Here is a 14,550-nt window from a genome sequence, read left to right as displayed (position 1 = left end):
ACATCACTTTGTGGGTTGGAAGAAAATGTAATTACATGGAGGACAGCAATCAGCTGCTCTCTAGCTCTAAGGAAATGAACGAAACTCTGACTCATATGGTTAAAGTTCTATATGATCTTCCAGGTCTTGATATGTATCAAAGCCTATTTTACTCTCTAAAGGAAAGATAGAAAATATCATTGATGTAATAAGATAAAAGCAGATTTGACTTAAAGACTAAAAATAATACATTATTTTTAATAAAAAAATATAAAATTAAAAAAAAATAAATGTTGGCAAGGATGCAGGGGGAAAGGCAGTCACACACTGCTGGTAGGACTGCAAACTGGTGTGACTCTGAAAAGCAGTATTAGATTCTTCAGAAAACTGGGAATAGAACTACAATTTGACCCAGTTAACCCACTCCTTGGCATATACTCAAAAGGCTTAAAATCAGCATACTACAATGATACAGCCATATCAATGTTTATAGTAGCTCAATTTATAATAGCTAAACAATGGAACCAATCCAGGTGCCCTTCAACAGATGAATGGATAACGAAAATGTGGTACATATATACAATGGAATATTACTCAGTCATAAGAAAAATAAAATTATGGTATTTGGTGGTAAATGAATAGAGCTAGAGATTATCTTAATAAGTGAAATAACCCAACCCACCAAATCCAAAAGCCAAATGTTCTCTCTGACATGCAGATGCTGACTCACAAAAGGCAGGGTGGAGGGAGGAGTGGAGGTTCCCCATATTGGACAAGGAGAAGTTACAGCAATTGGAGGACAGAAAGGGAAATGGGAATGGGAAAGACAGTAGAATGAATCAGACATAACATTCCTTCATTCACATATGAATACAAGACCAGTGTAACTCCATATCACGTACAACCACAAAAATAGAAGTTATACTCTATGTATGTATGTCAAAATACATTCTACTGTCATGTATAGCTAAAAAGAATAAATGAATAAATAACTAAATAATTTATACAATATCTCAAATGATGCTTAAAAATCAAATTTGGTAAATACAGGAATACCTTTAAAAAGGAATAGGTTAAACATATACTATATATTGTGGACCATACCTACAGCCTTGTGCATATTAATATATTTTTACTTTTTAGTTATAGATGGACACAATGTCTTAATTTTGTTTATTTATTTTTATGTGGTGCTTAAGATCGAACCTAGGGCTTCACAAATGCCAGACAAGCACTCTGCCACTGAGCTACAACCCCAGCCCATATTGACAGATTTTTTTTAACTCCTCCAAAAAAGAAACAATAATTTTGAAGTGGTAGTCCTTTAAAGAGTTATATTAAATTCTTTTGTTATATGTAGTCATTTTCCATGTATTAGAGTATACGATGCCCATATATTTTATGTACTTATCTTCAAAAAATGAACACAAATAATTCATTCCATTTATACTTAAAGTTGTAGATAATTTTTAATTACTAGAAGGTTTTTAAATTATTTTCTACAGTAAAAATGAAATAGGATACAAAAATTATTAGGATGTTTGCAGAAGAAAAATTAAAAAGAGAAGCAACTTTAAACTAGTTTCATTTTCTTAGGAACAACAACTGGCAGGTTAACTTTCAGGAGTTAGCATTTTAAATGAAAAATGCTGACTACAATCCAGTGTCTCTCTTGAATAATGATAAGTTCTGAAACATTACCTGAGAGCTAAACCAAAGACTGAGCTGGCAGTTTCAATTACTTGGAGAGAGTGTATCAACTACATCATGTTCTCAGAGAACAATACCTAACCTTTTTCAGTCTTTGACATAAGTCAGAAAAAAAGTTACCCAAATTTTCTAGTAATATCTTAATCACATTGCTTAACATCTTAATTCATAAGAATAACTCCACATGGTCACATAATTCTACTATTAATTCTATGAGATAATCAAAGGACTTGTGACTTGAAAGTCATTAGGAAAGAAGAAAAGTACTCTATGGCAGAAGCCTATCTGACAGAGAGCTCAGAAATTTAAAAAAAAAAAAAAAAGTTTTCTTTTGTTTATGTTTTTGAATGAATTCAGCAAAGTGACAGGATATAAAATCAACATGCATAAATCAAAGGCATTCCTGTATATCAGCGACAAATCTTCTGAAATGGAAATGAGGACAACCACTCCATTCACAATATCCTCAAAAAAAATAAAATACTTGGGAATCAACCTAACAAAAGAGGTGAAAGATTTATACAATGAAAACTACAGAACCCTAAAGAGAGAAATAGAAGAAGATCTTAGAAGATGGAAAAATATACCCTGTTCATGGATAGGCAGAACTAACATCAACAAAATGGCGATATTACCAAAAGTTCTCTATAGGTTTAATGCAATGCCAATCAAAATCCCAACGGCATTTCTTGTAGAAATAGATAAAGCAATCATCAAATTCATATGGAGAAATAAAATACCCAGAATAGCAAAAGCAATTCTAAGCAGGAAGTGTGAATCAGGCAGTATAGCGATACCAGATTTCAAACTATACTACAGAGCAATAGTAACAAAAACAGCATGGTATTGGACCAATGGTACAGAACAGAGGACACAGAGACCAATCCACAAAATTACAACTACCTTATATTTGATAAAGGGGCTAAAAGCATGCAATGGAGGAAGGATAGCATCTTCAACAAATGGTGCTGGGAAAACTGGAAATCCATATGCAACAAAATGAAACTGAATCCCTTTCTCTCGCCATGCACAAAAGTTAACTCAAAATGGATCAAGGAGCTTGATATCAAATCAGAGACTCTGCGTCTGATAGAAGAAAAAGTTGGCTCTGATCTACATATTGTGGGGTCGGGCTCCAAATTCCTTAATAGGATACCTATAGCACAAGAGTTAATAACTAGAATCAACAAATGGGACTTACTTAAACTAAAAAGTTTTTTCTCAGCAAGAGAAACAATAAAAGAGGTAAATAGGGAGCCTACATCCTAGGAACAAATTTTTACTCCTCACACTTCAGATAGAGCCCTAATATCCAGAGTATACAAAGAACTCAAAAAATTAAACAATAAGATAACAAATAACCCAATCAACAAATGGGCCAAGGACCTGAACAGACACTTCTCAGAGGAGGACATACAATCAATCAACAAGTACATGAAAAAATGCTCACCATCTCTAGCAGTCAGAGAAATGCAAATCAAAACCACCCTAAGATACCATCTCACTCCAGTAAGATTGGCAGCCATTATGAAGTCAAACAACAACAAGTGCTGGCGAGGATGTGGGGAAAAGGGTACACTTGCACATTGCTGGTGGGACTGCAAATTGGTGCGGCCAATTTGGAAAGCAGTATGGAGATTCCTTGGAAAGCTGGGAATGGAACCACCATTTGACCCAGCTATTCCCCTTCTTGGACTATTCCCTAAAGACCTTAAAGAGCGTACTATAGGGATACTGCTACATCAATGTTCATAGCAGCACAATTCACAATAGCTAGACTATGGAACCAACCTAGATGCCCTTCAATAGATGAATGGATAAAAAAAAAAATGTGGCATTTATACACAATGGAGTACTACTCAGCACTAAAAAAATGACAAAATCATGGCATTTGCAGGGAAATGGATGGCACTAGAGCAGATTATGCTAAGTGAAGCTAGCCAATCCCTAAAAAACAAATGCCCAATGTCATCTTTGATATAAGGAGAGCAACTAAGAACAGAGCAGGGAGGAAGAGCGTGAGAAGAAGATTAACATTAAACAGGGATGAGAGGTGGGAGGGAAAGAAAGAGAGAAGGGAAATTGCATGGAAATGGAAGGAGACCCTCATCTTTATACAAAATTACATATAAGAGGAAGTGAAGGGAAAGGGGGAAAAAAAAACAAGGGAGAGAAATGAAGCACAGTAGATGGGGCAGAGAGAGACGATGGGACGGGAGGGGAGGGGAGGGGGGATAGTAGAGGATAGGAAAGACAGCAGAATACAACAGACACTAGTATGTAAAAACGTGGATGTGTAACCGATGTGATTCTGCAATCTGTATATGGGGGAAAAATGGGAGTTCATAACCCACTTGAATCAAATGTATGAAATATGATATGTCAAGAGCTATGTAATGTTTTGAACAACTAATTAAAAAAAGAAAGAAAGAAAAATAAAATAAAATAAAAGGTTTTTTTGGTTTGTTTATGTTTTTTTGGTGCTGGGGATTGAACCCAGGGCCTTGTGCTTGTGAGACAAGCACTCTACCAACTGAGCTATATCCCCAGGCCCCTCTGGTGCTTTAGTCCTGATTATTCCTGCTGTACTGGATGCTGTACTGTTGCAATCATGCAGACACAGTGAAAACAAAGATACCACCCGCTTAGGGGATGGCAGAAAGAAACCTACTGAACAATTTTACTTAAAATTCTAAAACAGTTTCCTTTAACTCCAAGATGCAGTATTCTGATAAAGACCTTGAGAGTTAAGAGTATTAGTTCTGTCATTACTCAGTTACAGTTAGATAATAAAAGTTATCTGAGTTCATGTTTAATGCATATTATCATTTCCTTTTGATTTCATCTAATTCACACTTGATGTGAGCAAACAATAAATCTTTGTGTAGATAAAAAATTGGTATCCTATGATTTCATAATACATAAACTCTTTTAAGATGTTCTATTCAGCAACTGAGCCAATATATTTTACTAACAAACAATCTGAGAGGGAATGGTTCTGCAGTCTTCCCAGGGAGAATTTGATATAAAGTTTATTCGATGCTGAGTGTTCTTTTTCAACTTTCTGTAAGGTATTTCTATTTGGAGGTTTGAGAAAGCAAGAAAAATGGAATTAGCTAATTCTCTAGGAGTTAACCATGTACACTGAGCTTGAGCTTAAGAAATTTGTGTTCTTAAATCACTTTATTGGGTCAGATGCCATGTTGACCTTCATCCAATTAAAGTTCTTATTATTGTGTACTGTAATTGCCAAATTTCTTAAATAACTTTCCAACTAGACTATGTGGTCTTCTGAGAAAGGACCATACATTGCCTGACACATGGTAGAAACTCAGTATTTACTGAATGAATCAGTGTTTTCAGCTAAAGACTTCAAGATAAAATCTAGTCATAGTTAGGAAAATAATGGAAAAGACATAATCTAAATCTTCAATGAACATTTACATACTATATCTTAAGACAAAAACCTTTGCTAAACAATGCCTGTACAGAAATATATTTTTAAATATGACGACTGGAACATCTCATTACCCAAATTTCTCAACAAAATCTACAGAGGGATTTCTAAATGTCTTAAGATTTTAATCTCATTTTTTAAAAAATCTGTTTCCATTTAAGAGAAAGAAAACATCTGAAACCACTAGGTTCTATTTTCTTACATTCCTATCACTTAAAAACAGCTGAACTGATTTTTCTTTTTTTAAAAAAAATACTGACTAGTAATAAAATTCTGAAAATAGAAATTCATGAAGAAAAACCAATGCAGACTATTCATAGCAATGCTCTTATAAAATATGATTCTTTGGTTCTAATTACTTAATTTGGCTTAGAGTTGAGTATGAAGGTATATATTTTTAAATTAAATCTGTTGTGATTTTTACTCACTTCAAAGCTTCCTCAAATTTATGAATTTTCTTTTGAGCATCTTCTTTTTCTTTATCAAGTTCATTCTGCAAGTCATGAACCTGCCATGAAAAGAATATGTGAAATTTACTAAAAGACAAGTATACTCAAAAGAGAAATACAAATAATGAAACAGTAATTTCAAATCCACTTGTAGTATAAAATCAGATTTAGACACTTTAAGATAGAAATTTAGTCAGCCATAATAATTTACCATGGAATGATTTCTATACTATACTCCAAATATCAATTTTCTATTAAAAGCTAATGATTGCCTGAATCCACCTACATGTAGACTCTCTTAAAATTGACATGTAAGAAACTCAAAAAGGCACATTTTATTTTTTAAAATTATACTTTAGCCCAAAGAAAACACTATCATGAGATGCAAGAAAATACAATAAGTAATACACCCATCCTCCTCAAGAATAAGGGTTGTGATGAGCAGTCTTCTACCCGTCTGCTGGGTGTGATTCCTATGCCTGCTTACTGAGTTTGGAAGGATATGTCCCCCTCCCCCATTACCTCTTTCCTGAATGTAACATCCTTTAAGTAGGTAGGATGGCAACATCAATAACAAGAGCTAAATGAAGATTTCTATTCACAAAAAGCTCTTCACAGACAATGTAGATAAGTGTACCTAATGTGAACACTACAGGGATCTTAAAATATGAAAAAGAAACACTAGCACAGCTCAACAGAAAGGCAGGAATAAAATGCAGCCTCAGTTCCACTCACACAACACCAAGGATGCAGAGCCTTGATGACAGTAAGAAGGCTCTTATGTTAGGGGGATGAGAACACCTGCTATGGATCTGCAACCGTGGTGGGACTCAAATCATAACTGGGGGTCAGTGAGATGAGAGAGGAGTGACAACAGCAATGTCAATGAGCACACTCATGCAATAAGCTGTATAAAATGCTGAAGCAATGCTGGCCAAAAATAGTTACTTCTGTCAGTTTGGATGGGGACCTGTTTAACTCAAACCCTGAATGACGTGGCCTTTGCCTTATTATTTTCATTATTATGGAACTCAGGATTGACCTCTAGAGTTTTCACATATCAGGCCAGCACTCTGCCACTGAGCTACATACCCAGTCCTTTTTATTTTTGACACAGGGTCTCACTAAGTTGCCGAGGCTGGCTCCAAACATGTGATCCTCCTGCCTCAGCCTCCCCATAGCAGGGGTTACAGGCATGTGCTACTATGCTAGGTTTTTTGTTGTTGTTGTTGTTGTTGTTTTAAAAAGAGAGAGAGAGAGAGAGAATTTTTTAATATTTATTTTTTTTTTAGTTTTCGACAGACACAACATCTTTGTTTGTATGTGGTGCTGAGGATCGAACCTGGGCCGCACGCATGCCAGGCGAGCGCGCTAACACTTGAGCCACATCCCCAGCCCCTATGCTAGGTTTTCCTGTTCCTTTTATAATTCTCTTTAATTTTTTCCAGTTGGAATTTTAGTAAGGTAAATAAATTGATAAAATTAACAATCTCCTTTAAAACCAAAAGGAATAAGGATAGAGGAGGCAACATTACATGATAATATCAAAAACCTTCTACTGGCTGCTCTGATGGTAATTGCTAAAGCAAGAAAAATACTGAGTAGTAGAGACAAATGCAGGGTGGTAGAAAGTGTGAATGATCAGGAGAATCAGGAGACAGGCGCCCCTCTGCCCCCTCTCTTAAAAAGTAAATTTAAAATATCTCATGAAGGCTATTTTTATTCTCAAGAAAAGAAAAATCAACTTGCCTTGCAGATCTTCATCACTACATTTATTCTATTTTTACATGGGGAAAAAAATGAATTCTGTTGTTCAAAATTTTACCAGGTTGAAGACTTAAATTATTGTCTTACTTCCTTTGGATCCCTACCATGTACTACAGTACTTGGCACACAGTAAGCATGTTTAACCAGAAAACAAACATTACTAAAGTCACAGGAGCACTAGTCTCAACACAAATCTAGTCTTTTGAAGGTCTAGAATCAAATATTAAAACTCCAAATTGGAACTCAGCAATGACCTAATTTGAAGATTCTGGGAACATACATTTTTGTAGCACTAAAATCCTTTCTTGAAATAAAATCTTGCATAAATTCTCTGGCTTGGACTTTCGGCACTATGCTGACTGAAGGCAGAAAACGATGTTAGCTCTGATTTGTTACATATGGCTTTATTATGTTGAAGTACATCCCTCCTACACTTAAACTGTTTATCATGAAAGAATGTTGAATTTTGTCAAACGCTTTTTCTGCATCTATTGAGATGATCAGGAAATTCAGTCCTGCATTCTATTACTGTGATCTATCATATTTATTGATTTGCCTATGTTGAACAAATCTTCCATCCTAGAGATAAGGTCTACTGGATCGTGGTGTCTGATCCTTTTAAGGTGCTATTGAATTTAGTGTGCAAGTATGTTGTTGAGGATTTTAGCATTTATGTTCATCAGAAACACTGACCTGTAATTTATTTTTTCTTGTACTGTTCTTAGTGACAGATAGTTTTTAATTTCAGCAACTAATGCAATAAAGATTTCACAATTAAATATTCAGCAAGTAAACATTAACTTCTATGCATTTTCTAAATAAAATAGCTTAGCACATGTTTATTTCTCTCTCCTAGTCATTTTCTTTTCTATAATCTGAGATTGTTCATCCAGGTGGATGTTTTAAATTTTGAAATTTCACATCCCTTCTCTTGCAAGAATCTCTTCTGATATTTACATTATTTCACATCATGAAATATACATTTAAATGCATCTCTTTTTGATAATTTTGGCATTCACCACTTTCCATTTTCCTTAATGACATTTTTTTTACTTTCCTTATCAAATTATACATTTTAAATTCTTTTTTCACTATAACACTTTTATTTTTAATGTTTTATTAATGCATTATACCATACATACATAACAGTGAGGTTCGCTGTGATATATTCATAGATGCACATAATATAACTTACTTCAATTAATTCCCTAGAGCTTCCTTTTCCCTTTCCTACTCCCTACCCCTTTTCCCCTTCCGGGATTCTTCTGGTCTTCCTCCTTTTTAATTCATATATATGTATATTTTTCTTTAGAGCATCATAATTATACATAAAAGTAGAATGCATTGTGATATACTCATACATGCATGCAGTACATTTTGGTCGATTTTATTCCTTTATTCTTCCCCTTTTCTTTCCCATCTCCCTCCCCCTTGATTCCCTTTGTCTATTCAATCAATTTCCCTTCTATTTTCATAAGATTACCCCTTTTAAAAAAAATCTTTTTTTTCCTTCTAACTCCTACATAAGAGAAAAAACATCATTTGACCTTAACGTTCTGAGTCTGGTTTACTTCACTTAACATATTCTCCACTTTCATCCCCAGTATCACCACACACAAAAACAAGTATACATTCAAGTACATTTTGTTTTTGAGTTTTCACTTATGCTTAGTTTGATGGCTCATTCAATAATTTTCTCAAAAATAACATCCTAGTGATATGTCTTCTGAGGCTCTGTACATGCAATTATGTCATTCTGTTACCTTCACACGTGTAAGATTCTTAGGTCATATTTTGGCCTAAAGCCTTAGAATGATGCTACTCTATTATTTTATGATATTTAAGTTTGCAACTAAAGAGACTAAAATCATATAAGTTTTGGTCTCCCCTTCCCCAGTCTGGACATCTGAGATCATTCTCTCTGTACTGTAATTCAAATTTTTTCAATCTTCCATTGATTTTTATTTGCTAAAGGGTGAATCTTGTCAATTTACATACATAGACATTCTGAAAAGTTTTCTCATGTCTTACTTATGTCTGTGTTATTTTTTTCTGAACTTTCCTTCAATTGTTGTATACTAGTTTTCTATTTCCTGACTTAGTATCTATCATCTTTCTCATATTTTTGATTCTTTGCCCTTTTCCTTTATAATCCGAAAGATAATTGTTTTTCCTTCATACCGCTGATTTAGTTCTTTATAATCTGTGCTACCCAGTGAAGTGCCCATGTGAATTTTAAATTTGCTACTATGCCTTTCTGTCTTACTTCCAGTCCTTTCTATGACAGTGCCCTCCATTTTCATGTCATTTCTTCCGTTCCTTATGATATCTGTTTCTCTTGCATGGCCATCATATCTGCTTGTACTCTATGATGAGTTCTTAATATTTCTTTTGGACTAAAACATTTTTAGAAGGAACTCTTTTCTCTGAATCTTCCCTATTTAAGTTTTTATTCCTTTACCATATTTTCCAACAGACCCCATTTTGACTTTTCTCCTGGAATCACCCCTGAATAGTATTCCCCACTCAGCTCTCAGAGCTACACTACAATTCAATGCCCAAGACAATTCCCAAGAGGGTTGTGACTAGGTTATCCAGAGATGTCTTCTCCTCATGCCACAGCTATCCTCTCTGATGCACTGAAATACCATCTGTGGAAAACCAACAGGGAACTGATACCAGAATTTCTGACAAGTCAATAGAACTCTACACATTGGGTCTGTACCTCAAGGTACCATGCTACCTATAGTTTCCCTCTATTTCCTGCTCAGTTTTTTTTTTTTTTTTTTTTTTGGTTGGGGGTGGGGGAGCACAGAATTTTCTGCATGAAAGCATAACTAAGAATTATCTCTTTAGGGGAAAAATTCAAAATATTAACCATTTCTTAGAAAAATCTATCCAAAATTATGCAGTATGAGTAGAGGATCTAAAACTAAATTGTATAGATTTGTAACCTTACTTTTTCTACAACTTAACATTCTCTGTCTTGGGCTGAAGTCGTGTCTCAGTGATAAGCACTTGCCTGACATGCATGAGGCCCTGGGTTCAATCCTCAGCACCACATATAAATAAATAAAAATCCATTGACAACTAAAAAAAAAAAAAACAAAAAAAAAAACATGTTTAAAAAAAATTCTCTGTCTTGGGTACTACCTCTGAAAATGGGGGTAATAACACTAAGTATATCAAAGACTTGTAGTAAGTTAATTAATTACTCCATGTAATTAATGTTCTTAGAGTGATGCTCGGAAAACTTTTAAAAAGCTCAATAAACATAAAAAATTATTACTATCTTCTCAGAATAAATAGTCCACATACATTTTTTTGATAATTTCAGGTCATTAAGAAGATCCAAACTCACAAGGTGCTACAATACAATAATTTCCTTGGACTCAGCCCTTTCAGAAAATAGCCCCTGAATTGTTAAGCATTCTTGAGTTCTTATACAAGTGCTTTTTTATCACTCTATTCAATCTTAACCTCTGTCAAATTTTCTCCTGCCACCTCTTGATTCTAGATGGTCTCCTAACACAAGCACCTTGATTTAATTTACTGCCTCTAAATCTATTAGAACCATTTCTAAAAGAAGAATGAACTATCTGGGAAGATGAGGGACTTCCCTCTGAGTGAAATATGGATGTGCTCATGTGCATACTTTTGAGCGGGGGGTTCCTTAAAGCTTGAAGCTGTTTCTCATTTACTTTTATGTCCCTAGCGTCCAGCATACCTGGCCCACACTAGAATATTCAATAAATGCTTTTCTGGTTCATTTTTTCATAATACAGTATTTTTGTACTGTATGATTAAGGTCTATTTGAGGTGTTATTTTTAAGTTTTAACTTATATTCAGATAGTTGTGGGAATGAAAAAAACATCAGGTTATTTAGAAATCACTACATGTTGATCTCAGTAAGAAAGATTCCAGATTAATATTCTAATTGGATTAAAGAATTATTTATTTTTACATGAAAGAAAGTTAAAGAATAAGCAACTTACAGATAAAAAAAATTTTATTTATTTATTTATTTATTTTTGAAATGGAGTCTCACTATATTTCCGAATGGCAGAGGGAAATAAGACAATGTTTTGTTTCTAATCTTTGCCCCAATATATACGATAAATAAAATGCATTTAAAAGTGATAATGATAAGAATTCAAACCAGATAGTGAAGGATACATTACATATTCTCAAATGTGTCTACCTGCTGTAAATGATTATTTTAGGTAGTCATAAGCACATTCATATATAGATAGACAGATAGTTTACTCCTTTACATCCTAAGAATTTAGAAATCAAGAAAGAAGTACCTATATAAAGGAGCAGGGGACTACTATATTCAGGAATAGATCTACTGTGCAAAACATCATGGCATGGTAAAGAGCTCAGAATTGTTCCTGCCTCAAAAACAGACCAGCTGAACAGCTCCAACATGTCTCTTGGCTGCTCTAACCTCTGCTTCCCAATACAAAAAAATAGGGAGAGTGTGTTGCAAGACTGCTCTAAATCTTTTCACTATGTAATTTCATTTTTTAACACTTTAGGAAAGGCACATAGCTTCTTAAAGAAAATCCCATCAGTAATAGTTGAAAAAAAAATTATACAATAAACACATAAAGCTATGAAAAATTGTTTTAAACAAAATTAAAAGAATTATATACAAATATTAAGTTTAGATAATCATATTTAAGTGATTTTAAACTCCATTAAAATTCATATCTCATTTGTTAGTTATATCAGAATAATTTTAAGTATATAACTCAATTTTAGCACATTTTAGAATATGCATGCTTAGCATCTGCCTCATGAATTTCTTTAGGTAAACAGCACCATCTTTACTCCCTGGTGCCTGTTCAGAAAACAAGCAACAGGCTATTTGTAGGAGGCAGGTGTTTCCTTGCTAGTAAGATCATTTAGTCTAACCATTTCCTGATTTAGCAGATTAGGACACTTCATCAAACAATGACATTTAGTTTTACTACCTATTATTTGTTTGATGTTCAAAGCTCTTAAGAGCAGGCAACAGCCACCAGAGATCAATAAAAACCATTAGATAATATGTTTGTGCTTAAATTAGGGACAGCATTTGATGCTGTTTCTTTTACCTCAAACAAATTGGAATGGTATGGTCCCATCCTGCTGCTTTTGTACTGGCATGAAGAAATAACTTAGGATGGCATTTCCTCCTCTTGAACAGATATTTAGAACTAAATTTTATGCCCAATGTTATTGAATGTGCACACCTGTAACACTGTCTCACAAACAAAAGACCTATACAATCCATTTAGCTATAAAGTTACACAGTCCAGGGCTGCGTGAGATTTATGTCAGCTCTTTGAGCAGACCAAAGGGATATTCCCTAAGGGGGGTACAAGACATCAAATCTTCAAGGCTTGAGATCACAGCAGGTTTAATAAAGAAAGAAGAACAAATGTCAATTTAAAAGGGGAATATTATGGAATTAATTGTAAAATAAAAAGTGACATGATGAGCAACATTTTCTTCCAATACAAATAATTTTAGGAAAATATGCAATAGTTATTTTATTTTTAGGGTTGCTCTGATTTTAAACAAGTTCAACATACATTGAAAATAATACACTTTAACAAATTACTTTCTATTAAAAAGCTAGGTAAACTGATTGCTCATGGAAAAGGAATAGCTACAGTTATTATGCCTAATAAAGAAAATTTAGGTCTGCTCCCTATATTTTGGAATGAAATAGAACATAAATGGTTGGAAGGTTACTGGATAAGGATGAATTGAACTCCCATATTTGCTCTCTCGTGTATATTCATCAGGTAAAGGGACTGGCCTCAGAAATTTTAGTCGACTTAGTGGCTAAATATTCCAGAAAAGATAATGAGAGAAAAAAAGACTGACGTTTTAGGTCTAGCTCTGCATTTAACAGTCCTCAGCAGAACAGTCCTTAGCGAGAAGTTCAGGAAAGGAATATATTCTTTCACAATTTGTGTGTGCCTCTCTCTTGACACCAGCCCATCCATTTCACAGATACACATATAACCACCTCTCAGGAGGAGACTAACCATAAAGCGTAATGGAGCAAGAGGCTAGAAAGATGCTCTGTTTTTGTTTGTTTGTTTTTAAGAATTTCTTTTTTCTTTTTCTTTTTAGTTGCAGATGGACACAGGACACAATACCTTTATTTTGATTATTTATTTTTTTATGTGGTGCTGAGGATCGAACCCAGTGCCTCATGCATGCTAGGTAAACACTCTACCACTGAGCCACAACCAGACCCAGAAAGATGCTCTTTAATGGAAGGAAAGTCAGAAATCTGCCCAAAGAATGAACAATGAACTAACAAGTATACCCAGAGGATCCAGATGCTTTATACTGTAGGAAGCAAGGCTTATGATGACACATGTTCTTCTTTTGGTAAGCAAAATATTTATGAAGCCACATTGCTTGACAATAGAAACTGAAAATCTTCTTTATTTCAATAAAAGCATTACTTCACTTTCCTGTTGAGCTATCAATTTTGTAGATATAAAATATACCTAAGAACTTGCACTGAGTTGTGTTAAAATTGCAGCAGTAAGAAAATCTATTATTAATTTTAAAAAGCACAGACACAGGTCAGTACGTGTCAGTAAAAATACATTTCTTAAAAACAGAAACATTTTTCTTCTTCTACATTAAGCTGTTGGAGGGCAGGGTCTATGCCTAATGTATCCACAACCTCATCTTATTATCTAATATGACACTTTGACCAGTGTAAACAGTTTATGGCTAGGTACTGGGTAACTGATTATATGGATAAGTAAGAGGTGGTAACATAAAATGTTTTAAGAATTTTTATGTAAACCACGTTTAATTTAAATTTGTATATATTTTAATTAATGGAAGGATTAACTTCTTTCTCCTTTTCCATTATAGGTAAATTTTACAAGTGTATTCATTTGTCAGAACAGCAAATAATTATAAAAGCAGCACAAAACCTTGTATTTCAAATGCCCTTCCACTGATAGCAAACAATTTCAGAACATAAGTGTCATAATCAAAAATCCATAAAACATTGTTTTTTACTGCCAAAGATGTTAATATACCCCTGGTTATTACTGATAACAAGGCTACTAACATATATCAGTAGAAATAGACACTATTCTAAATAATAAGAAACGACTAATAATTTTTAAGTAGTAGTCAATTCTTTCATTGTTTTATGT

General features: G+C 34.0%; 1 protein-coding gene across 5 annotated transcripts in view; it reads right to left on the bottom strand.

The window, feature by feature from the left end:
* Positions 1-14,550, bottom strand: part of Cep112 (centrosomal protein 112) — a 466,461-nt gene that overhangs the window by 314,426 nt on the left and 137,485 nt on the right. For all 5 annotated transcript variants that reach the window (XM_071603145.1, XM_071603146.1, XM_027946274.2 and 2 more), the window contains one exon: positions 5,575-5,654. In XM_071603145.1, the coding sequence (XP_071459246.1) occupies positions 5,575-5,654 (80 nt within the window). The remainder of the gene's footprint in view (positions 1-5,574; positions 5,655-14,550) is intronic.

Source organism: Marmota flaviventris, chromosome 17, assembly GCF_047511675.1.
Source record: "Marmota flaviventris isolate mMarFla1 chromosome 17, mMarFla1.hap1, whole genome shotgun sequence".
NCBI classification, from domain to species: domain Eukaryota; kingdom Metazoa; phylum Chordata; class Mammalia; order Rodentia; family Sciuridae; genus Marmota; species Marmota flaviventris.
Note: the sequence above shows the minus strand (reverse complement) of the source record. Positions and strands in the feature narration are given on the sequence as shown.